Below are 26,890 nucleotides of genomic sequence, written 5' to 3' on the forward strand. Positions count from 1 at the left end.
TGTAATGAAAGTCAGCCCCCCCCCCTTTTTTTTGCAAAAGAATGTGGGGAGTGGGCAGTTCAGAGCAAAGAAATATGTGTATGGGTGTGTTTCTCTGCTTCACATGATACACACAAATGTATGTACACTTGCCCCTCCATCCAATTTCATGATTCCATCATATATGTGTAACCAAAAAACAGAGCCCAGGAGGAGGCTTGATTTCTAATGGCTAGGATTACCAGAAGGATGGAACCAGTTTAGTCCCATCCAAGTGGTGGCCTTGAGAGCATGCCTTTACTTTCCCTTTCAGAAGTCAATAGTGACACCTGTTCCTATGATGGCAAAATTCTGAAGTGGGGACAAAAGTTGCTTGTCATTTCTGATGATGCTGGAATGTCAAGCCACTATAGAGAAGAATATCATGGATGGGAAATAGGATCCCTTCTCCCCATCTGAAAGGAGCTCTAAGATTGTGGTGGTGTTCGCGTGTGTGTGTGTTAAGAGGAAATATGTATTTGAAAGTTCCCTACCCTTGCTGACAAAACCCAATAGCTGGGTTCAGTAGTAGGAAGATAAGCGAGAACATAACCTCTTCTCTCCACCCCCTTCTCCATCCGCAATGGCAAGTAAGTGTGTGTGTGTGTGTGTGTGTGTGTGTTGGAAGCAATCTCTCTTGGTGGAAGGAGGGTATCCAGTGGATTATCCCCTCTTCTTCACTCCAGAAGCAGGGTCTGTGCTAATTAGCCAAGGCTTTAAGAGCCAGAGAAAGAACTCAACCCAGTTTTTCTGCCATGTCTGCTCCAGAGACAGACAGTGCTTGGATCTTGTTGAGGTCTGTCTCTATTGTTGCTTGGTGTTGAGCCTTTTCTTTCTCTTCTTGTGCTTACTTTGAGCCCTTAGTCCTTTTTTCTTTTAAAAAAATCTTTAGTTAAATTTAGTATTTTACCCTTCTGTTTTTACCTTCTACCTATGGCGTCTCTCCAGGCTAAGATGGTAAGAAATCCATTACTAAAGGAGGTTAAAAAGCAAGGTTCCGCCAGGGCCTAGACTGAGTCATCAGAGGTCCCTCCATCTTTGGCCACCAGAGGGAGTTCTGCAAGTGCCACTCATTCTCCTTTGCTGCTGGCTCAACAGGAAATGAGCTCAGAGAGATGAGTTTTTCTGCCACTGGGAACCTCTAATCACAGCGGTTGGAGAAGGCTGAGCTCTCCATTCCTTCCCACATTGATGTTTACCCATAAGAGTCCCCCTTCAAGACAATCTCTGCTTGTCCTCATGGAGAAGAGCTCTCAAAGCGGGGCAGAGCCAAGATGGCGACTGGCTAACAGGTCACCTCACAAGTTCCTGCCCCAACCTAGGCTTCCTCCCCCGCCCCGCCCCCTGGGCATGCCTTCTAGGGGCTTGCCTCCCCCCAGAGGGAGGAAAAGGTCTCGCAAGAGTCCTGCCAGCAAAGTTCTGTCAACGATAGTGGAGGACGCATTGGAAAGAAGCAAATGAAAATCGATGTATTCCTTTCCTTGGCAGAGGTGGCAGCGGGAGATGCGAGCACTGTGAGAACCAAGAATAGATTTACAGCTCTGGCCATGTAATTTCCCTCCCCTTCAGCTAAGGAGGCTACTTAACGCATGCCAGCATCTCAAAAGGTAGCTATAAATGAAACTCCTCTGATTGTCTCATCAGAGGGCCGCACGGGGAAGCTCCCTCGAAACAGGGAAGATTTTGAGCAATTCATCATAAAGAACCAATGGGCTTAAAAATACTGTTGACATCATCAACTCCCGACCACTCCCTCCCCTTGTGTCTGTCTTACTCCCCACATGTAAGGTGCCTTTAGGGCTTTCGGGAATCAACAGTTACCCAAATTCCAGAGAGTTCTAGAAGCATCTCAGGTTGTCCTTGAATTTCCCAGATATGATTGTTGCAACTGGTCTAGCCGCCAGGCAATTATTAACTCATTGTCTTGTGTCTCAAACTCACAGACAGAAATTATTGGATGAGTTTCATACTACTATTTCCCCTCCAGACTGAATGTGAAAATACTCTTTCTTAGCTTTGAAAATGCAGCAATGGTCTCAAAACTGATGTGCTTAACACATATCACCTGCAAATTTACAATATTGTGACAAGGAGAGAGTTTTTTTTAACAAAATCTTTTAAAAAACCCTATCTCTGGCCAAGAGATTCACAGCCCATCTGTCAAAATATTTAACCCCAATCACAATAAATTCTCCAGTTAAGACACCCTTCACACAGCAGTACTGGAAGGACGTTTTGGGAAGGTGCCCTACAATCAAAGGTTATGTCCATGCCAGAATGGTGAAGTGGAGACCACAGAACACCTGATGTTGAGGTGTAGATTTTATACTGAATTAAGGGGAAAGTTTCTTTCCCCACTGTTAATTCATTTCAATTCTAATTGTCCCTCTGGTAGGGACAAGGTTCTTATTTTGGTTGCTATCAAGTCAGAGTATGTTTACAGGAGGGTAGCAAAATTTTTATTCATAGCAAGTAAAATTCGATTTAGAATGATGGAGGCACGAGATGCTGGGTTGTGTATTTTAGATTGACTGTCTTATTGGCTATATGTGCGGTATCGGAAGCCATTAATGTTTTATTCATCTTATGTTAAATGTATTTTTATCTACTTTATGTATTTATTTTTGCTGCTTTTCTTTTTGTATGCTGGCCTTGGGCCGAAATAAACAATAAACTACTACAGTTAAGACAGGCCTCAACTAACTTCCTCCTCAGAGATGGCTAATTTGCAGCCTCACAATCCCATCCAAAATGAACTGCTCTAGCTAAAAAATAAACTTACTGCAGTTATGCAAAACATAAGACCGCAGCCAAGATTAAAAGGGATCTTGTGCCTACCCTCAGACTCCAGAAGTGAACTGGAACAGGATATGGAAATTCAGCTATTACACCCAATCTCAAGACTCCAGCCCCTCAACTCCAAAATCAGGTCATGCTTCAGACATGTGCAGCTGGACCAACCTGATTGAAGTAACTCTCCCCTTCCCCAATGGCTACTGAAAGTGCACCCATTTAACTTTTATTTTGAAACCAAAAGTGAAAGGGACAACCCTGGAACTCTCTCTCAGCCGTTCCCCTGCCTCCCTTGGTTGCCTCCTAGATTCCGGGGCTCCTGCTCTGCAAGATATGCGCTCTTTGCTTCTGGCGCACACCTCAACAGTACTAATTCTCTCCTCACCCCAGACAGATTTTCCACGCCACGATTCTCCTGGATCCTTCCCCCTCATTCGACTCTAGGGTAGATGACTTCTATAATGGAAGAACTGATTTCACACAAGGCCTTTGGCATTCAGTGAGAATGAAGGGCAGAGCCATGCAGCCCCCCAACCCCCACCTACAGCATCTCCTCATCCAGAGGCCCAGTGGCACAGCCCAACCAAGGCCTTGAATCTGTGGAAGTGCCCACTGTCTTGTAGGGTTTGGGAACTGGCATATCTTTGGATAGTGACTCTCATCTCAAGAACATTGGCAAGCTGAGTGCCCAAGGCAGCCTACCCGAGCAAGTGAGCATTCAGATGCTCCCTAGACTGGACCCAAGAAAGCAGGCTTCTGTGAAGGTGTTGGACCTCACCAGTGCCCCCCAGACCAGAAGGGGATTACTAGCAGATGCCCCCCATCTCATCTTGGCAAGAGCCCTAGTCTCCCAGCTTGGCCACCAGAGATTTGCTGATTCCTATACAGAGTTCTCCTGCCCAGAATTCAACTACCACTTTGACCCTGTGACATCCCACAGACCAGCATAAGCTCATGGTCTTGTTGTGGAATGTGGCTTGGTGGTTGCATTTCAGAGACACAGACTCCACCAACTTGCTCTCCCAGTTCTATATAATCTTGGTTCAGGAAACCTGGATAGCGGATGACCTTATGCTTAATGGATACTTTTCGTACATAGTGTGGGCAGTTCCTGAGGCAGGCCATGGGAGACTTCAAGGTGGCCTGGGGATATTAGTCTCCACTACCCTGCGTGCAACAACATCACCCCTCACCCTGCTTAAACAAACTGCTATGGCTTTGAGCAGGGGTCAGCCTTAAGGACTAGATGCTTTTGTAGCTCATGAACTAGGGTTTCGTACATCTCCAGAGGGGCACAAGTGGGATCCTTTTAAGTTAGGTCTAGCCAGTAGCTCTGTGGAGTTTCCTTGGCAAGCAGCAACATTGTTCTATCTATCTATCTATCTATCTATCTATCTATCTATCTATCTATCAGATTTCTATACCGCCCTTCCGATATGGCTCAGGGCGGCTCACAACATGAAAAAAACAATTAAAAACAAATTAACAATTAAAATCAAACTATTAAAACACAATAAAACCAATAAAACAGCTAAAAGCCCTGAAAATCAGGGCAACAATTTAAAACAGTTTAAAACAATTAATCATTTAAAACTCTGGAAGGCCAGGTCAAATAAGTACGTTTTAAGGGCTCTCTTGAATGTCAGCAATGATCTCAGATTATGAATTTCTGCCGGGAGTGCATTCCATAGCCCAGGAGCAGCTACAAAGAAGGCTCGCCTCTGCGTCGCCACCAGACAGACTGGTGGCAACTGGAGACGGACCTCCTCAGATGATCTTAACGTGCGGTGGGGATCATGTAAAAGAACTAGAATCTAACTAGGAGGCCCATTTGACAGGACACCTGCGTGTAAGATTTGGGATGGGAGTGGGGTGGAGAGCAGGCCTCCAAGCTGATCTGTTGGGAAGGAAACTATAATTGTAGGAAGATCGGGAAATGATCACTGTCTAGGTTAGGTATTACCTTAAAATTCTCAGCAAAGGGTAGTAGGTTCCCAAAGATAGCGATGTAATCAATGGTACTTGTTTTGGAGCCAGATAAATAAGTAAATTATCCTGGATGGTCCTCTGCAAAAGAGCCATTTAATATTCAGAGGTTGCATCTGGCAGTTGATTTTGCTAGGCAGAGGCCTGTGTAATTTGATATCTGGTCCTTAGAGAGGTGGGTGATGGGGGGGAGTGCTCGGACTCAATGCAAGGAGGTTGAAGCTGGTGTCGGGAGAATAGAGCGTGATCATCCGGCCCCAGCCTGGCATCAAAGTCGTCCCCCACACTACCAGTGCTTCAGGATTGGCCAGTACAAGGACGTCTGTATAATTTTCGAGTTCCACTCATGCAGAGCTGATTTCGGACTTTTGACGCTGTGGCGGGAGGTACGTATTGATGATCAGCAATGAGCTGGGTCAAATTTTGGGTTACGGCCCATTTGACCCACTAGTATACCTCTCAGGTTCTGGCAACAACTGTGTTGATGCCAGGAAAGTTCTTGTTTCTGCTTACCAGATCCACAAATCTAGTTCAGGAACCAATGTCGCAACGGTCCTCCCAAACCTCCTCAACCTTAAGAGGAAATATAAACACCTATTTGCACACAAGAAAAGAGGCAATGAAGGCCACTTGGTCATGGCTCATCCAGGCAGTCATAGCTATGTTTTGGTGTATCACAACCAACTCCACCAGCAATGGCTTGTCTCAGTTAGGTACCTATCTCCCATCAGAGATCTGGGAAATGCACTTTCAGAAGCTGTATGAAGACCCCACTGCGGACTATGCCTCCCCCACCCCTGGATATAGAGGCCTCACTCAGGTGGCTGCTGGTCTATGCAGCTGAGACTGAGTCGCTCATTTCCCAAACCAGAGCGGGGAAGGCCCCCGAGGAAGATCTTATTTCTCCAAAGCTTTAAAAAAAATATAGAGAGTGGTGGTCTCCAGCCTTGGCCTCGCTCTTTCCTTACATTGACTCTCATGGCCATATTCCCCAGGACTGGGGGTTGGTGATTACCGTCCCCATATGAAAAAGGGAAGAAAGGATGACCCCACCAACTATAGGCCCATCAGCCTGCCCAACACCATCAGCAAGCTCTGTGCTAGACATGGGAAACTTAAGGACTGACTAGACCAAGAAAATCCGCTTGTAGGGAGGGTAGTTCAACAACCAATCAATGTCTGGTGCTTCAGCATCCCATTGAAAAATATTCTTCCAGCAACTCAGCCTCCCTTTACGCTGCCTTGATTGATCTTAAGGCTGCTTTTGATTCCATCTCCCGAGTCAAGGTATGGGAGAAGTTGGAAGCCTCCTCGATCAACCATCGTCTGCTTTATCTGACCTGCATTCTTCATGCAGACATGACCCTCCAGGTAAGATGCAACCCACAAGGGCACCTCACGAACTCTGTCCCGACACTGAAGGGAGTCAACTGCCAGTGCATGCGACTGGCAGTTCCACTGGTTTGAAGGCAGAGGGAGTGCCCCTTTAAGAGTGGGGAAAGGTGCACTTACCCATCCCACCGCTCCCCCACCCCTGCATCTTTTGTTAAGAAAGCTGATCGGGGCAGCAGCATACATCCCTGCTGCCCCATTGGCTGATATGGCCGGAAGTCCCTGAGGCAGCCGGCACAGCAGCGACTTCCGGTCAACGGGGTGGTCGGGAGGTATGCTGCCGCCCCGATATGCTTTTTAAACAAAGGACGCTGGTGGGGGGGAGTGGCGGGCGTGGTAAGTGCACCCTCCCCCACTCTTAAAGTGGCACCACACTGCCTTCGAGCCACCCCGCCGCAGTTCCGTGTACATCCCTTCAAACAAGGATACTTCCTGGCCCCGCTCCTCTTCAACTTTTACATCAATGACATGGTGAGCCCAGACTTTCATCCTCCCAAGCTTGGCAGATAGATGCATTTTTTCCCTGCTCTGTGCCAACAATGCTGCAATCCTCTTTAGGACCTCTATAGGTCTCAGAAGAGCGCTGATGGCGCTAGATCAGTACTGCAAGAACGATCAACTAGAAATAAACTATAAAAAAACTAAAGCTATGGCTTTTGCCAGAAGACTCAAGACCCGTTCCTGGAGTATAAATGGCCACAGGGTCGAACAGGTCACTGGTTTCAAATATCTGGGAGTGGTCCCACATGCCTCTGGCTCAAGAAAGGCTCACTGTGACCATGTCGCCCTCACTGCTCAGAGGAACTCCACCACCATTCTAAAATTCCTATAGACTAGAGGGGGCCATTACGTACCCTCAGAACTCAAATTACTTGAGGCCAAGACGGTGCAACTCCTCAATGGTGCCCATTTGGAGGCCCCCCGCACTCTTGCCCTATTGGAGCTGGTGCAGTCCAAATTTCTAAGAGTAGTCCTCCAAATGCCACCCTATGCTTGGAAACAGGCATGACAAAGGTTGAGGCCAAAGTGTGGCTGTCCATTCTTAATTTCTGGGTCTGGGTTAAACTAACCCTCAACCCTTGGGGCCTGGCCCCTCTGACACTACAGGACAATTTTCAGTCTTCATGGAAAAGGGCAGTGTGGACTAAATTGTTGCTCCTGGGTTCCGCACCCCATTTGCTATGAAATGTGACGAGGCAAACAGTCATCAAACAGAGGATAATGGACATTGAGCACCAGGCTGACCTCGGCAGGGTTCCAACTTTCCTGTCCTTGGAAAGGCACAGATACTCTGCTTCCCCCGCTGTGTGCGTGTCACAGCTAGAAATCCCAAGCCACAGAAGGGCTTATACCTTTGCCTGTTGTTATTCCCTTCCCTCCGCTATACTAGAAGGCAAATATAGAAAGATCCCAATTGCAGAGAGATTTTGTCCCTGTGACACGGGGGAGGTAGAAACCACAGAACATGTACTTGTCTTTTGCCCCTTTTACAGAGACATTCAGGCCAAGTTTATATTTCTGCTACTTCGGAAGTACCCTGGCTGCCCAAACCATGTCTATACTTGGTTGCTTAGGGATGAAGACCCGGCCTTCACAAATAATGCTGCCAAGTTCTGCGTGGCAGCGAGTAGGACCTGTTGGGTCATGACTACCAGGCCATTCTCTTGCATCACCTCTGCATAGTTTTAAACCGCTGACTATATTGTATTTTTTTTTTAGTGTTAAAATCATCTCTGCACGCCCTGGTCCGCCTCCTCTCTCTCTCTGCTGCTACTTTTTGACCACAAAGATATGCTTCCTATTTGATGCCTATCTCATAATGTTGGCTTAACATAAGGTGGTGTTTGGCCCCGAGAGTCTTTCTCCCATTTTAAAGCTGAAAAGCTACTAGAGGGCACACTCGTACACATATGTAGGTGACAGGAAAGATTCCAGTAACTGCCATCCTTCCGCTCTGGAGGTACTTTCATGGCTGTAGGTAGATCTTAATGTACTATTTAAAGTGTGTGTTAAAATGTGTGTTAAAATGTGTGTATTGTCAAATGCCATTTAGATACCACACAAGTATGCCATTTAGATACCGCACAAGTATAGGCTCTTTCTGCTCCAGAAAGAGCCTATTCTTGTGTGATATCTAAATGGCATTTGACAATACACACATTTTAATACACACACACACACACACACACACACACACACACACACACACACTTTAAATAGTACATTAAGATCTACCTACAGCCATGAAAGTACCTCCAGAGCTGAAGGATGGCAGGCTTGCAAATGAGAGCAAAATACATGAAATGAAACCAACACAGTGGCCTGTGAGATAGATGTGTGCTCCAAAGATGCTGTACATATCAGGGAAAACTAAACATAGTTAAATTGGTATAAGACTTTACATTACCTATATATTCTAAAGAAATAAATCAACAAGAGTAGAATTAATTGTTAAAAACCATAAACTTTAATTTCATGTTGGTGTTTCATGGTGGATTAGGCAAAGCATCAAAACCTTGAGTTATTTTTAAGGGAAACCTATGGAAACCCTAACAGACTTGAGTAGTGATAAAAGTTAAATCATTCCAAGAACATTAATTTTTGTAAAAACATACCTCTTATCACTAAGATGTGATAATTTAAAGTCTTGTTGAAGAAAGAACGATCAAATTAAATTGTGATCATAAAACACAAATGGAATTTAAATTTAGCAGGAATCTGTTCTGTCATTCAGTTGATTTATTTAAATTGCATTTTTGATTGGTTTGTTTTGGACTAATAACAAAAGCTGATGTGGCAATAGATCAGAATGTGCATATGCTCACAAGTCTGGGTAAATTACAGTGTTCAAGCTCTTTTGTAAACTTCAAGATTACTTATTTATTTTTAAAAATATCTCCTTTTGTCTGAAGGCACTCAAAACTATGTATAATAAATATGCATACCAATAGCTTTTCTGGGTCAGATTATTAGGTTATGACTTAAATAAGCATCCTGGTTCTTAATCTTCTTCAGTATGTTTTATCCTCACAAGATGATAATAGTGAGTTTGCAGTCATCAGTGTTAATTTAGTGCAACCAAAATATTAAGTAATAAAATCATGCTCTGAAATGTGACACTAGCTTGAAGCCCATCAATTTGATGTTCAGGAGGATACATGCCCACTTTGGCTCCGCCCCTCTACCAGCCACTTTGGCTCTGCCCACCCCCTGCCCTGCCTGGTGCCCACCCAAGCCCAGGAGTCACCAGCCACCACTGGGCTTATGACACACATCCTCCTTCTAGACCACAAGGCGTCAAAGCCCATTCTACAAGATTTGCAGCTACCTTGGCTGTGTTTGCTACTCTTGCCTCAGAAATTTGCAATCCTGCTACATGGGCCACCTCTTCCACATTCAGTAGACGCTAAAAGCTAGACAACTTTATTGCAGCTCAAGTTTCCTTTTGATTGCAGGGTCATTCAACAAATTATTTCTCCTCAGTAGATGCCATTTTCCTACCTGTAGGCTGTTATCTCTGATATATCCCACTGGATGCTCTCCTTCCACTAACAGATCATTAGATACTTACTGTTAAGGCTGCTCCTTATTGGTGGAACGGAGGACATTCAGGTCTACTTGCTCTGTAGTTTAGACATCTTAAGATTTGGAGTTTTAGAAACCTATGCACTGTGAACTTTATTCTCCTGGTCTCATCCTCCTCTGCGGTCCTACAATCTCACCCCTTCCCCTTCTGTATAATCACTATGTCTGTCCTTAATGTCCAGGGAGGCTCAGCGTATGCATCTAGCTGTACATAAACACTGGGTGGGGTTCCCCTCTCCCTAACTCTTAAAACTTTGGCTAATTAGAATAGACCCTGCCTCTGGAGTGAATAGGAGGAGATAACCCACTGATGACCTCTATTTTATCAACAAGAAGCAGCCTTTACATTAAGTGCCAGTACTCAATTCTTCACTCACTTCTGAGGGATAGGAGATTTTGAGTCAAATGAGAGCTGGTCCAGATTTGGAATAACAGGCCTGCTCTTTCCTTGACTCACCTGTGAAAATGATCTTGGTGATCAGTGGGCAGGAGAGTGTTGATGGAAGATGGTGGGAAAAAGTAGTAGAACATAGTGGGTATTAAACACTTACCCGGCTGCCAAAGGAGTCAGTGAGGTTTTTCTCTTTCCTTCAGCTTTTTTAATGCTATTTGTCTGTGGGCAAAGGTGACTTCAGTCCCTAAAGCACTGGGGAGGAACAGCTGTCCCACTGCGCTACCACAGGTGACAGATCCCACCACATGTGGAGGAACAGCCCTCAATTCCTCCTAACCTTCTTACTGCTGCCACCAAGTGGACTTTTGCTATGGCTGGATCCACTACAACAGCCCTTTAAAAAAAACCTTTAGTAAAGTCAAAAGGCTTATAGGTGTGGGGTGGAGACAATCAATAAGCTTCTTTTTTTTTTTTTAAACAAGCAAATTTACTTTTTGAAAAAATTGGTTCAATTAAAGCATTACTTTTGCAGCAAAAAGAAAAAATCAAAACAGTTAACAGAGCAGGTCAGGGAAAACAAAAACTGGAAAAACACATCTACCTCCTGACTCTATATTGGTCCCTGCTCAAAGAGTCCTCTGTGCTTTCTTATCTTCTGGCTTGCTGGGTTATTCTGATTACAGCACAGGTCTGGGGCTCAATCCAGCCTGGTGGTTCTTTTTCGTCTTAGTCATTTCAGCTGAGAACTGCATATGCCATTTCGTTGCCCATTCTCCCAGTTTGGAGAGATCCTTTTGCAGCTCCTCACAATCTCTTTTGGATTTCATAGTGATGCTTGTTTTCTCTTTTTGTTTTAAAAACCCAGGTATCTTGATCAGCATGGTCACCTAATTGAAGGTTGTGTGACCATTTCTAAAGACAACATCGATAAATGGATTCCATATAAATATTTCATTGTACGTGGCAACAAAAAGGGAGAGTATGAATTTATTTACAAACACTGTCCAAAAGGTGTCCACGTAGATCGTTGTTTGCATATACAATCAAAGTACCTAAGTGGTAATGGTAAGGAAACTATTTATCTTTTGCACATATTTTGTTTGTTATCTGAGGAGCCTAGATCAGTGTAGATTGTTATGTTTATCCTCACAACAATCCTCTGAAGTAGGTTAGGTTGAGAGATAAATTGCTGGCCCAGAGTCACCTACTGAGTTTCGTGGCTGAACAGGACTTTGAACTTGGGTCTCTCATGATGATTGTCCCCATCATGTGATTTTTCAATATTGATGATTCATTAGAAACAAAGATTGTGTACTACCTATTATTATTTTAATTCTTGTACTGCCTTTCTGCCTAAGAAAATGGAGTCCCAGATGTCAAACAAGACAGTTTTTCCTATGAGTCCGAATCTAGATAATCAGAACTAATAAGGCATATGATTCATGAGAGACAGTTTGTACTTGTTTGGCCAATCTTGAAGGCTTTCCTCAATGCTCTAGTTCCTTTTAGACCATTAATGAGCATCTCTATCCAACTCCTGGATGATGTCTATTTGTGTGAAGTACCACCACACAGAAGTCTATTAGGAACTAGTGGCCATAGCTGCTATGGATCCTTCCTGTCCACATTTCCTGATCCACATTTGGCTACATGTACTCTCCTTGCATCTTGTCATCCTCTATGGTACAGAAACCTGCAATTTGCTAAGGACAGAACCTTCTAATAACTATGGTTATATAATCAAATACTCATGGAAAAATTGGAGCACAGGGATGCCTTTTGTCGAGATCAAGAGAAATAGTGTGTGTGTTTGCGGGCACACGTGCTTTTGCTGAAAGTATACTCTGAAAGTATATTTGATCCCTAGGGAGAAACTCTGGAACAAGCTACTTTATTCATCAGTGGATCGTCTGCTATTATGCCTGATAACAAAACTGCATGAAAACTCCCGTATAAGAATGCGCTCTAGTGCACAGGGGCACCTCACCAATGAAATTCTAACATTTAGGGGAGTAAGACAAGATGCATTTTGGCTCTGCTCTTGTTTCCCATTTAAACAATTTGGATCATCACCCTCCCAAATTAGTGGATAAGCATCTCACTATTCTTTTGTACGCAGATGATGCCGTCATTCTTTCGCAAACACCAATAGGTTTAAGAAGAGCATTGTGCTCTTTGGCTTACTATTTTAAGGAGCATCACTTGAAATTAATTATAGTAAAACCAAGGATCTAGTGTTTGCGAAAAGATCAAAAATTTACAATTGCATACTAAATGGGTACAAGTTGAAACAAGTAAAACTATTTGAGTACCTTGGTGTAATATTTCAGGCCTCTGGCTGCAGATCTGCACACAGGCAATTCAGTCTTATTACTACTCCAGGGGTGCCCATTTTATCCCTGCGGCTATTAAACTCTTTGAGGCCAAAGTCCTTGCACAGCTCTTGTACGGAGTGCAGCTGGTCTAAATTAGAAGCAGTTCAATCTGATTTCCTGAAGAATATATTTCAGGTCCCCAGCTGCGTTCCTAGGGCGGTTCTACGGTTGGAAGCAGGGTTGCTCAAAATAGAGGTTAGAGATTGGATTATTATTTTTGAATTACGGTTTAAGCTGATTTTCCATCCCATCGGTTTAGCTCCATTGGTGCTAAAGGACATATATCACTCAAAGTGGGGAAAAGGAGTGGAGGAAAGGCTATATTATTACAGTTTTTCTCCCATCGCACTGCTAACCCTGGGTGAACATAAGAACAGCCCTGCTGGATCAGGCCCAAGGCCCATCTAGTCCAGCATCCTGTTTCGCACAGTGGCCCACCAGATGCTGCTGGAAGCCACAGGCAGGAGTTGAGGGCATGCTCTCTCTCTTGCTGTTACTCCCCTGCAACTGGTACTCAGAAGCATCCTGCCTCGATGCTGGAGATGGCCTCTAGGCCTCTTATGCCTATTAAGGGTTATGAAAACGTCAGACTCAGAATAAGGGAAAGAATTTATGATATGGAGCAGCAAATTGATCAGGGCTCCATTCCACTTGGTGTTTTTTTGGGGAATCAAATTCTGAGCTTTACCCCCGCCAACTATTTAAACCAGCTTGCATAGCATAGCATAGCCTTTATTTCAGTCTTTGACCAGCATAACAGCAAAATAGACACCCGAACCAAACCGCCCAGGTCCGGACGATCCGGAGGCCTTTACAATGGCCTCCGGACCGGTCCGGGCCCATCCCTAATTCTAAAGCCTATATGTATGTTGCCTCCACTTACTGGATATGTTGCTGCCATACGTAGTATAGAATACAATATGGTATGAGATTTAACACCGCTCTATATTAATTACATAATTTTGCTGTCTTGCTATCTTTATACTCAGTGTCATTCTGTTATTAGTGTTGACTAGCTTTTATATATAGTTTTATGTTTACAGTTTTAACTTCTAACTTCTACTTATTATACTAAGTAATTTTATAGAGACTTTTTATTATTTTCTAGGAGTAGATTGTTTGAACCCTTTTTGTCTATTTTGCTGTTATGCTGGTCAAAGACTGAAATAAAGGCTAGGCTATGTTATGAAAATATATTTAGCACTACAGTTGCTGAAATTGTGAAGTTGATAAAAGTGGGTACTTGTATGTTTTACTAGTCTGTAGAAAATGTTAGTGTAGACGGTTTGATACAAACATGTGAACTGTAGAAAATGATAGTACTATGTTGTGTCAACGTCTGAAGAGGATTTAAAAAAATTTATTTACAGATTGGCATCAGTATGATGATATAGTGTGCGTCAAAAGTGAGAGCATGTGGCGCAGTTTTAAGAGCCACATTCCTGGGTTTAGAAGCATAGAAGAAGATAATGTCAAAGGGAAGCAAATAGCAGCAAAAGTAATACTGGATAGTCTCTTCAGTGTGCTTAAGCCCTGGAATCCTGCGAATGTCAAGAACTTTGTCCTACAATTGCAGCAGTTTTACATAGTGAATAGAAAACCAATGGTATATGAGACGGAGCCAAAGGAATGGAAAGCTTTACAATTCGGAGAAAACCAGGTATTGTAATTCTGTTTTGTTTTTGATATGTCTAATTTGACTGCTTTAAGCCAATTGTCCACTTTGTTTCATTGAACTCAGTGGGTTTCATTAAAATGGAACAGATAGTTGAGGGTTTGGATCATAATAGCTCTTCCCTTCCAACAGACACAGATAAAATAGAAAACTCAGGACTGCATGAATTTATCCATGACAATTATTCCCATTTGAGTGCACTTATGGGCCAGAATTCTACTGCTTCCTATGTGCACGGAGTGACACCCCATTATTTATTTATTTATTTAGCACATTTTTATACCGCCCTAACCCAAGGTCCCAGGGCGGTTTACAACAAACGCTAGTATAATCCTTCCCCATCATGCTGCCTTCATACTGATTTTTGCTGCTGGTATGCGGAAGCTTGGGAAGTGAGTCAGTGCCAGTAGTGACTCTCCTACATTTTATATGGACTCAATTAATGTGATCGATCACAGTGAGAAAAATAAAATACTGTTGATTCTGCTGCTGTTGAAAAAACTGTTGACAGGTTAGAAATCTCCTACCTATTTGAATTAAGTAAAATGAATCCTTGAATTAAGTAAATTGAATTTACTTAATTTAAGTAAACTTAAAGAACTTTAAGTGCTTAAGTAAAATGAATTACTTGAATTAAGTAAAATGAAATGAATTGGGGGCGAGATTCCTGAACATCTTAATCACTGTACTCCAAATTCAAAAGCTCATAGAAAAGTAAATAATTCGGTTCAATCAATCAAAGTTTACTACGGTCTATGACCAGCACAAAATAATTCAGTTGAATTTACGCTATTAAGAGAAATATAGCAAAGTTGTCCTTTATCTTCCATCTCTCTTTTATCAGTTGGACCACTAGCATACAGATTTAGATCAGATGGTACTTTTGAAATAGTAAAAATAAGAAATCCAATACATGATCAGTTTATTTGGAGATGATGTGATGGTTTTTGTCACAAACCCCAAAGGATGCATAGAGTACAACATATCTAGATAGAGTATAATTAAGATATTATTATCCTATCAACAGGCTTCATGTTTTATAAACCAGTCAAAATCAGACTAAAATCTTCAGTTTAATGGTGGTTTAGGCACACCTGACTTAGTTACAGTATACTACGATGCACACCAATTAAAGCAAATAATCTGATTGATTAATTGAGATATAAATATCTCATGGTCAAGAGTCACAATCTTTGAACGCCAGAAAATGTAAAATGGTAGAATAGAAATGTGAGGCCTTCTGTTTCAAATCCTTGTTAACATTATATATCTGAGATATCACTAGTGGTAGTTGTGGTAGTAGGATAACTGAAGAAGGCATTTGCCACTAGGTATTTCACCTGCTAGTTCCTTTCTAGGGCAGCCATTTTTCACCCCTGGGTTGAAAACAACATATCTACTACTATTGAAAAGAAATAGTTTAGTTTGATTTACAACAAATCAAACTATCAAACATATCAAACCGAACAATAGATATCTCTTTCTCCATGTGTTTTCTCAGTCACATTTCGGTGACTGCCAACATGTACTAGCATATTTGTGAAGTTTTGAATATCCCAATATTTAATTTGGGGTCATCCACTTTCTCAGTTGAATGTTGAATATCTACTGACTTTCAGACATTCACTGTAACACAAATTCTTTTTCAGAAATGGAATCAAAGCAATGCAAGGTCATAAATGAGTTTGCAGACACCTTTTTTTTTGCACAGTCACCTGAATGCAATTGTCAGCATTTGCTGGTGCACATTTAACAAATGGCAGAATACCCATTTTTATGCATTCATAAAACTTGTCTTGGATTGTTAATATTAGCCAAACTAATGGCCAAGGCAAAATATTGCACACCGTAGTAACCACGGAACAGTATCTTAGGTGGATGCAAAATATTGTCCAGTGCTATTTGGAGAAACAGATTAAAAACCTCAGTCCTGTTGGTGTGAGAGACCCTGCCTTACTGATGTCTTATATTCACTGTCCTACCTTGGCCAGTATTTTGTTTTTGTTTTTTCAAATTCAATTTTTATTAATTTTAACAGTAGTAATATTATCATTCATTGCAAATACACACAAAAAGGTGGACTTCCCGCACACATCTCTTCATGAATCATCAACTATAAAATTTACCCTTGCTATAATAATAATTCAAAACATAAATTCAAACCCTTACAAACATAGCTAATCTACCCAACCTGCAGTTTTTTACTAAATTTCAAACCCTGCTGTAAAGTCCATAGTAGGAAAGTAATTCTTTAGATACAACAAGAATGGTTTCCAATCTTCTTTAAAACATTCCAAGTTTTGGTCTTTTATTAGTGCTGTAAGTTTTGCCATCTCCGCATATTCCAAAATTTTTATCAGCCAGTCTTCTTTTGAAGGCAGTTCATTACTCTTCCATTTCTGTGCATATATAATTCTGGCCGCTGTAAAAGCATACATAAAAAATGTTAAATTAGTTGTAGAGATTACACCTTGTGTTATTCCCAGCAGCAAGGATTCTGGCTTCTTAAGAAATGTCATTTTAAATATTTTCTTTAATTCATTATATATCATATCCCAATAGGCTTTAGCCTTCCCACAGGTCCACCACATATGAAAAAAGGTGCCTTCAGAATGTCCACACTTCCAACATTTGTTTGAAACATTTTTATACATTAATGCCAATTTTTTTGGTGTCCGATACCATCTATACATCATTTTATAATAGTTTTCTTTTATAGCATAACATGCAGTGAATTTTAAATCATTTTTCCATAACTTTTCCCAGGCTGCCATTTCTATATTACGCCCCACATCTTGAGCCCACTTTATCATAGTCGTTTTAACCACTTCCTCTCTTGTCTCCTCCAGAAGCAACAGTTTATACATTTTAGAAACTAATTTTTCATCATTTTGACATAATTCCTTCTCAGAATTTGAAGTCTGATCCTCAAATCCAACTTCAAAGTCTTTCTTATATATCTCATTTAACTGATGATACTGAAACCAATATCTAACCAAATCTTGTATTTCAGTTAAACTTTTTAACTTACAATCCTTTTCCTGAAAATGTAACAAATCTCTATAGGTACCCCAACACATTTGCATATTTACTTCTTTACGTGATAAGGCCTCAATCGGAGATATCCATAACGGAGTTTTAGGTTCAAACCAATTTTTGTATTTTAACCACACCCTCATTAAACTCCTTCTCACATAGTGGTTCAAAAAGTCTTTATGTATTTTACTTTTTTCATACCACAGATACGCATGCCATCCAAACCTTCTGTCAAATCCTTCCAAATCAAGAATTCTGGGGTTCCTTAATGTTATCCATTCTTTTAACCATGTCAAACAAACAGCATCAAAATATAACCTTAATTCTGGCAAGGTAAGACCACCTCTTTCCTTTGCATCTGTTAGATTCTTAAAATTAATTCTTGGTCTTTTCCCCTGCCAAACAAACTTAGTTATGTCCTTCTGCCATTGCTTAAAACAAGTTAAAGTGTTAATTATGGGAATAGTCTGAAAGAGAAACAACATTTTAGGCAAGACATTCGTTTTCACCACTGAGATTCTTCCCATTAAAGACAAATTCATTTTAGACCATCTTTGTAGATCAATTTTCACTGAATTCCATATTTTCACATAGTTGTTTATGAACAACAAGGAGTTATTTGATAACCAGACCCCCAGATATTTAACGTTCTTCTCCACTTTAAACTCACTTATTTCAGAGAATCTGTCCTTGGTTTTCTGATCCATATTTTTAGTTAAGAGCTTGGTCTTAGTCTTATTTATATAGAATCCAGCCAGCTGACCAAATTGTTGTATTTTATCCAAGAGTCTTTCAGTCTTGTCCATTGGATTCTCTAAAAACAGCACAACATCATCTGCAAAGGCTCTCATCTTATAATCCTGTTTCCCAATTTTGGGACCATGTAATTTATCATCTTCTCTAATAGTTCTACAAAGCACTTCTAGAACCAATATAAAAAGCAATGGGGAAAGTGGACATCCTTGTCTAATCCCTTTTTGTATTACACAGTTGTCTGATAGTTCCCCATTTATAATAATCTTAGCATATTGCTCAGAATTAATTGTCTTAATTGCCCTAATAAAATTGTTGCCAGCAGTCATTACCTCTAGTAATCTCCACATAAATTGCCACGAAATATTGTCAAAAGCTTTTTCTGCATCCAAAAAAATCATCGCCATCTGTTTATCATTATGTTTTTCATAGTACTCCAATACATTCAAGACTGTTCTGACATTGTCTCTCAGTTGTCTCTTTGGCAAAAATCCAGCTTGATCTTCATGAATAAAATGCCTTAATATAACCTTCATTCTTCTGGCAGCAAAAAGTTTGTTATCATTATTTAAAAGTGAAATTGGTCTGTAGTTTTTAACTGATCTGGTTTTGGGATTACTGCAATATTTGCATACTTCCACGAATCCGGCATAATCCATTTTTGTAGAATATCATTCATAGTCCATTGAAGAGGTTGTAGGATTTGATCTTTAAATGATTTATAGTACAAAGCTGACAGACCATCAGGCCCTGGGGGGCTTAGCTTGATTTATTGCTTCTGTTACTTCCATAATTGTTATTGGAGCATTCATAATTTCTATTTGTTCCTTAGTGAGTTTTGGAATATTTTTGGTCCTGAGAAACTGCTCAATTTTTTTATCTTCAACTATTTTGCCTTTCTATAATTCTGAATAATATTTTTAAAATTCCGCTCTTATTTCCTTTCCATCATAAGAGAACCCATTTTTTGTAAGTATTTTGGATATATAATTTTTTTCCTCTCAGATCTAATTTTCCAAGCTAACAACTTGCCTGGTTTGTTTGCAAACTCAAATGTCCTTTGTTTAACATATTTCAAATTCCGTTCAAGTTCATTTGTTATCAACATAGAAAGTTGTTGTTGCAACATTTTGATAGCTTGAGTGACCGTCTTCTTATCTTTAGCCCATAATAATTCCCTTTCCTTTTTGGAAATCTGCATCAATAATATCTCTTTTTTCAGTCCTCTTTGCTTTTTAAAGTATGAATTTTGCTGCATAAAAAAACCTCTCATAACCGCTTTACTTGCATCCCAGACAATTTTATTTTCCATTCCCTGGTTTAAATTCAATTCAAAATAGTCCTTTAGTTTCTTTTTAGCTTTCTCCACAACGTCTGGTTTTTTCAAGAGGTATTCATTCAATCTCCAACAAAATGAAGTCGTTCCTTTCTTCTTCCATGTAAAACAAATTGGGTTATGATCTGAAAAGGTCCTAGGTATAATATCCATCCTTTCCATACATGGTGTAATAGCTTTAGATGTCCAAACCATATCTATCCTTGAATGTGATTGATATCTTTCAGAGAAATAAGTATATTCTTTTGCATTGGAATTTTTAATTCTCTACAAATCATAAAGATCCATGTGTTCTACTAAGTCAAAGAATACTTTGGGCCTTGGCCAGTATTTTGAAGGTTGAGAGACATTCTCCAAATGTGGTAAAGGTGACTTAGCACTAAGAAACTTGTGATTCAGTTGCCTCTGGCATTTAAAAAGTTGGGGTGCTCTTGGGGTGACTGGTACAAGGCAGTACCATAGAGCATTTCATCTGGAGGAAGGATAAGCGTTTTTTCAGTCTTTTTGGCATTTTCATGGCATAAGGGCTGCATTTTCCACTGTGTGTGTGAGATTGGGAACGGATAATGTTAAATTTTGACTGTAGATGATGAAGAAAGTGGCAGTTTTTAGCCACTTCCCTGTTTGTTTTTGCTGTTCCATCTCCTGCCTTGGCTGATGGAGAGTGTGAACCCTGGGTACGAATACTTGTTTTATGTGTTTGTGCTAACTTGTTCTTAGACCTTTACTATAGGCGGAAAGTGAATAATAAGCATTTGCCTCTGGATCAAGTCAGTGTGAAATGACTGCTTTGTTGGGATGAGATAAGGAATATTGGTGCTATCAAGGCAATTATTTTGTTAGCACTCAAATTCTCAGCTGCTGGGTGAGGACATCTCACATGGGTTATCCTCCCCAGCATGCTCCAGAGGACAGGACAAATCTAATTAACAGAAGCTTTTAAGAGGCCTAGGAGGATAGCACCTCCCAGTTTAGTTTGTCCTGCAGGAGCTCCAGAGCGGTCAACATTACTCTGCTTCTACCTGCACGCTGATCCTTATTGCTCTCTTTCTTGCTACAAGTCTATTTCTATGTATTTTCCTATACTCAAAACTTGTCTTAAAAAAAAAAAGCCTCCCTGCCTTTTCCCGCTTTACCTTCCATTTCTCTTCCCTCACCTGCGGATGGAGCCTCAGAGGTCGGGCATTCTGCATGTTCTCATGCTGAAGGGGAAGAAGTCAGCTGCCTCTTTTCAACCCAGTAAGCCCCATCACTCCGTGATGGTGCATGCCTCCGAGAGCACTCCACCACGGATCACTGGGTCTTCGTATGTGCTGGGGGGCGGAAGGGCCAGAACTCCACCATAGGTCACTCAGGAGCACACCTCACCACCATCCAATATGTTAGGAAGGGCAATCACTCTGCCTTCCCTCTCAGAAGGCCTGAAAGCACTGAAATCATCATCCTTGCTGGGTATGCTCCAACAGGCCCAGGTTTTCCCACCCAGCTTGCGCCGTTTCCAGCAATCAGCCCAGGTCTGCAGAAGGGGTACATCCTGAGCCCCGATCGAGGATGGCGGAGAGAATGCTCCAGTATGGCCTTCGACTCCAACAGGCCCTTTTGAGTTACTGGAGCTCCTTCCTCACGAAGACAGCCAGCCCCGGGAGGCAGAGGGGGTAGAGGCTGACAAGCCACATGCACAGCAGGAGAAGAACCTGATTGAGGTGCTGCCTCCCCCAGCCATTCCAGTGACTCCAGGGCCTGTTGGGCCTCTTACTCCTCATCACCCGACTGAACCCAAGGTACCCCTGGGCCTCCGCAACCCGGCCCCACCAAAATTCAGGGGGAGGTACCTGAATCTTGGCACGTCTGGTTCTCTTCCATTGCTGGAATAGACCCTTGAACAACACAGACCAAAGAAGCCAAGTAAAAAACAAAATGGGCTTCATGAGCGGTTCTCATATTTCTTATACGACTGACTCCTCTTCATCAGAATCTTCTCATAACAGAAGAAAAAAAAGTCACAAATGCAAACATTCCTATAAAAATAAGAATAAAAAGTCCAAAAAAATCTAGCGGCAAACACAAGAGACCAGCCTCTACTCTTTCATCCATTATTTCGGATGGGTACCCATTGAACCCAAAGATATCTCATTTGCATTGGTGGATACTCCAATTGACTTGGACCCAGATATCGAGTCCAAGGAAGAGGGAGAATGGTCTGACAGTCAACAGGTTGAGCCCTCATCTTACTTACCTAGACTTTCCCCATCTGATGATTTATCTAATTTGTGAAAGCCTTGCATACTCTAGGTCTACAAATGGAATGCCTACCGGGCACTTGTGCACCATCTAGTGAATCCCTGGTACTGCCCGCTACCTTTTCTCAAGACCTCTTGTTCTCTCTCCCTGAGACATTTGTGGAAGGAGTGAGACAAGAGTGGCAGGTTCCCTCAGTGCAAAAGAAAATAACTACGCTAGCTAACAAACATCACAGTTCATACAGTAGCAGTCTTATTTCAAACACCACCACCCCCATTGATGCTCCTGTGGTGGTGCTCATGTCAGGGGCAATACCACCTCGAGATGGAGAATCAGTCCTCAAGGATCCCACTGAGAAGAAACTTGAGTTCTAACTGAAGAAAAACACTGACCCCCTCTCCCTCTCCATACGAGTTTCTATAGCAGCATCCATCATCACCAGAGCATTGCTCCTCTGGACAAACTCCTCCAGTTACAGACAGAGACAGATCCTCGTAAAGATTCAAAAGGCCCAAGCTTTTATTGCAGATGCAACACTGGACTCTATTCGTTTTGGGATACAAACCACAGCCAACAAGGTGGTAGCCAGACACACTTTATGGCTGAAGCACTGGCAGGTGGATATAGTCTCACATTCAATCTCTCGGCAGTCACTTTTAGTACAGCCAAACGTTTTGGTGATGAAGCATTACAAGAAGTCCTGGTCCAAACCAAGGACAAGAAGAAAGCGCTTCCTTCATCCTCATACAAGGGAGGGTAAGTACCCCACACGAAGGTTCATCTAGCCATTTCGGTCCTTTTGTACCAATTTTCATCCCAGAGATAGAGATGCAAGATCACAGCATACTACCTGGAGCAGACCCTGCTTCAACACTTAAGACCAACAATCCCAGACAACAACTTGGCCAACAACCCAAACTTCGTCAAACGTTCTGACTTGCCGGGAGTGGGAGACCACCTCTCCCATTACTTTCACTGCTGGGAAGGCTCCATATCAGATAGATGGGTCCTGGACACGGTTCTTCACGGTTGCAAGACAGAGTTAACAGCCCATCCCAATTACCAGTTCATGCCTACTCCTCACTCCAAATCCTTCCAAAAACGCTTAGCCCTTCAACAGGCAATCCATCACCTCCTCAACATCTCAGCAATTGAACATGTTCCAACACATCAGCACAAATGGTGCGTTTACTCTTTCTTGTTTACTGCGCCCCAAAAAGAGAGATCCTTCAGACAGATCTCGAGTACCTCAACAAGTGGGTGAAGTGCAGGAAATTTTGAATGGAAATGCTTCACTCCAGTAGCGGAGTAACTACATCACAGGGATTACCTAGCATCTGTCGACTTCACTGAGGTGTATCTTCACATCCCAATTCATCCAGATTTCCACCACCTTCTTTGCTTTGCTTAGAACGGCCGACATTATCAAATCACAGCACTCCTGTTCGGTCTCTCCTCGGCTCCCAGGATTTGCACCAAAGTTCTGGCCCCTTTGGTGGCTCACCTCAGACTCCAAAAGATCAGACTATTTGCTTTTTTAGATGATCTCCTCATCCAGTCGTTGTCCAGGGAATCAGCTACCCAAGACCTAAACATTACCCTCGAAGTTCTTTCATCCCACAGTTTGCTTGTCGACACCGCCAAAAGCCAACTGACTCTGCCCAAGCAGATTCAACACCTAGGGATGATCATAGACACGGTGCAGGATAAGCTCGTCCTACCAGAGGAACGCAAGAACAATATCCTGGCCCTCAAAAAGGTACTGATTATCACCCTCTCACAGCTCCTGGGTCTAACGGTCTCCACCATTGAGATGGTGCCTTGAGCACGATTCCACCTACACACTATGCAATGGTTTCTTCTACCCCACCAGATGGAGATTGCTCAAAGATGCCACACAAGGGTCAAGCTCCCTTGTTCAGTCAAAAATTCCTTGCTTTGGTGGCTGCATGCTGCACACCTGGTTCGGGGAAGACCGTTTCTGGATCCCCCCAAAATAATAGTCACAAGCGATGTTAGGCTGGGGAGCACACTGCCTATCCCAGTAAGCCCAGGGCATCTAGACCCCCCAGGAGGCACTCCACAGCATAAATTGGCTAGAACTGAGAGCCATCCGCCTCGCTATCAGGACATTTCAGCAGACATACTGGTGTGCACAGATGACACTATGGCAATCGACATGGCAGGACCCGCTCCAAGTCCCTTCATCAGGAGGCAACACTACTAATGGAATGGGCCAAGACGCACTTGTCATATCTCCTGGCTCACCATATCAGTGGCTCACTCAACACACAAGCAGATTGGCTGAGCCACCAGGAGCTTCACCCAGCCGAATGGAGGCATTATCCACAAATCTTCCATCATCTTATCCAGGCTCTGAGTCACCCGACAGTAAATTGCTTTGCATCTCTCCTCAACACTTAGCGCCCTCGCGCCTTCTCCCATTTTTCCATGTGACCAAGTGAAAGCGGTGGGCACCCTGTTGGCACCATGGCCCAAGGAACTAATATACACATTCCTGCCAGTCCTGGTCCTCAGCTGTCTACTATGCCATATATGGTTAGTAGGTGCGCAGGTCATACTATTAGCACCTTATTAGCCACGCTGTCTGTTGTTTGCCAAAATAATTCACCTGGGAGTAGATGGCCCATGATTCTTGCCAACAACAAGCGACCTTCTCAGCCAGGGTCCAGTACTTCATCACGACCCAGCGTGGTTCAAGCTTGCCACCTAGCGACTGAGTGCAACATCCTAAGCCATCTCGGATACGACTAGCGAGTCTTAGATATTATCCTAGCATCCAGGAGGACATCAACTAGTAGAATTTACCTGTCTACTTGGCATATATTTCTCAGGTAAGCAGGGTTCACCCTGGTTGCATATGAATGGGAGATTTGATGTGTGAGCACTGTAAGATATTCCTTTTCGGTGATGGGGGTGGGTGCTGCTCTGGGAAGAGCAGAAGGTTCCAAGATTTCTCCATAGTATCTCCAAGATAAGGCTGAGAGAAATTCCTGCCTGCAACCTTGGCAAAGCTGCTGCTCAGTCAATACTGAGCTAGATGGACCTATGGTCTGACTCAGTATATAGCAGCTTTCTATGTTCCTAGACTGTGGGATGGTGAAACTTATGCTATTTCTCCAGGACAGCCTGGATTAAGAGCTTAAAGGCCAACACCATCAAGCGCCACACAGCCACTTTGGGGACTATGCTGTCTCGTTTCAAGGGGAGAGGTCTAAGCTCCCATCCTCCCTTAAAACGTTTCCTGAGGGGGTCCCCCTGTCGCCTTCTCCTCCCGTGGTCCACAGGTTTCCTTCATGGGACCTGCACAAAGTCCTCAGGGTGATGGACACACCTCCCTTTGAGTCACTGCGTTCGATACCTTTATATAAAGCTGGCCTTCCTGGTGGCTATTACCTCAGCAAGATGAGTTTCTAAACTCAGGTCGCTGTCGGCCAACCCAAGATTTTGTGTTTTTTCTCCAGACTCCAGACTTTATACCATATCCATCAGTGCTCCCAAAGGTGGCTTCTGTCTTTCATAGATCATAGGATGTTGTCCAGCTCTCATTCTGCCGCAAGCTTTTTCATCTCAGGGGAAACGATTGGCACAAGCTAGATGTATGCCATTGTCTAAAAATTTACCTGTCTCTGACTTCCTCATTCCAATCCATGGGGACGTTATTTGTGTCTTTCCTGCCATCGTCTGTCTCAACCCTAGCCAGGTGGATCAAGAATTGTATTTCAGTTGCATATGAGGTTCAACAGCTCCCTAAACCATTGAAGATTTCTGTGCATTCCACTCATTTGGCGGCCACTTCGGTGGCATTCGCCACAAACGCTCCATTGGAAGACAACTGCAGAGCAGTAATGTGGTCATCCCCATCCATGTTTGCAAGGCACTACAAATTGGACCTCATGTATTCCTCCCAGGCTGCCTTTGGCAGGTGCTTGTTTCAACACCTTCTTTCTCCCTAGTAGCAGGGTTACCCCCTCCCAGGGTCTTCAGCTGTGGCATGTCCCCACATGAGATGTCCTCACCCAGCAGTTGAGAAAGGAGTATTGGTCACTTACTGTGAAGGCTTCTTCTTGCTGCTGGAGTTGAGGACATCTCAACCAACCCTGGGTGTCCACGGCTACTGGTCTGTGTATCTTTCCTTTGTGCTTCAATACCTGTTGTTCTGTTCTCTTAATCACTTTTCTTCCTAGAAGACTGACTTGACTAACTAAACTGGGAGGTGCTATTCTCCTGGGCCTCTTAAGGGCTTCTGTTAATTAGATTTGTCCTGCCCTCTGGAGCATGGAGGGGAGGTTAACCCAAATAGATGTCCTCAACTCCAGCAGCAAGAAGAAGCCTTCACGGTAAGTGACCAATGCTCCTTTCTCATGTTGTAGCAGCCCAGAATGGTCTTTTGATTACTGTTGCTGTTTCATAGACATCACATTTTGCTTGACATCCTAATTACTACATTTTGTTACTTGGAAAAATGAGATTTTAATGTGTTCTTTTTATCATTGAGATTTTTATCTATTTTATGAATTTTAAATGATTTATATTGTGTTTATATTATGTTTTAACTTGTACAATGCCTGGAGATTTCTATATCAAGCGGTATAACATACAATAAATAAAAAAGTGATAATAAATGTTCATGGCACGTGCAATCAGTGCTATTAATGCATGGGACATCGTAGACTGAGTATTACAGGCATTTATTGGATTGTGTCTGTAACTTGGATGATTATAGAGAGCAGAGATTCATTTCCCAACCCAGTTCCTCTTTAGGAGCAATTGTGACAGGTCGCAGTTGTTAGGGAAGCAGCAAGCAATGGATGCCGGTAGAGAGAAATGATCAAGAGAACCTTCCATGCAAGTGAAGAAATGGAAAAGAGGAGTGCAAAGAGTTAGGGTTCATTGTTCTGAACTGCAGCAGCTTTCCCTAAAAGCTTCTTCTGGTCAGTCTGTTCTCTGTCTCTCTTGAGCCACAGCTCACAATTAGTCTTCTCCCCCAGCTTTTAAAAAAGAAAACCCTGTCAGCAGTACAACTGTTCTCTTGAAAGGCAATTCTCCCTGCCCCTTGAAGTTTTTAATATGTGTGGAAAGTTGGTCACTTACTGCTCCTGGCTTTCATCTCCAAGACATTGTGCTGGGGTGGAGGGAGATGGCATTTATTTCTTTGGTATGTTGCTGCTGCTGTCACTGACATGGTCTGGGTTCTCCTTTTTAGCCTCTTCTTCTAGCCTTATGACTCTGATTGGGTGCGCCCAGTACCTCTCCTAATGTCCTAAACCCCTCCCTAGACCGTA

The 26,890-nt window shown here is 42.6% G+C and overlaps 1 protein-coding gene across 8 annotated transcripts in view; it reads left to right on the plus strand.

Moving 5' to 3' along the window:
- Window positions 1-26,890, plus strand: part of LOC128342858 (E3 ubiquitin-protein ligase RNF213-like) — a 264,364-nt gene that overhangs the window by 42,410 nt on the left and 195,064 nt on the right. For 7 of the 8 annotated variants that reach the window (XR_008315206.1, XM_053290892.1, XM_053290891.1 and 4 more), the window contains 2 exons: window positions 11,034-11,233; window positions 13,914-14,203. Coding sequence is in view for 7 of the 8 variants with exons in the window: in XM_053290892.1 (XP_053146867.1) it covers window positions 11,034-11,233; window positions 13,914-14,203 (490 nt within the window). In the remaining variant the exon portion in view is untranslated. Of the gene's footprint in view, window positions 1-184; window positions 1,626-11,033; window positions 11,234-13,913; window positions 14,204-26,890 lie in introns of those variants that run through there. The other variant, XM_053290898.1, reaches the window with a different exon arrangement.

This window comes from Hemicordylus capensis, chromosome 2 (genome assembly GCF_027244095.1).
Source record: "Hemicordylus capensis ecotype Gifberg chromosome 2, rHemCap1.1.pri, whole genome shotgun sequence".
Lineage (NCBI taxonomy): Eukaryota > Metazoa > Chordata > Lepidosauria > Squamata > Cordylidae > Hemicordylus > Hemicordylus capensis.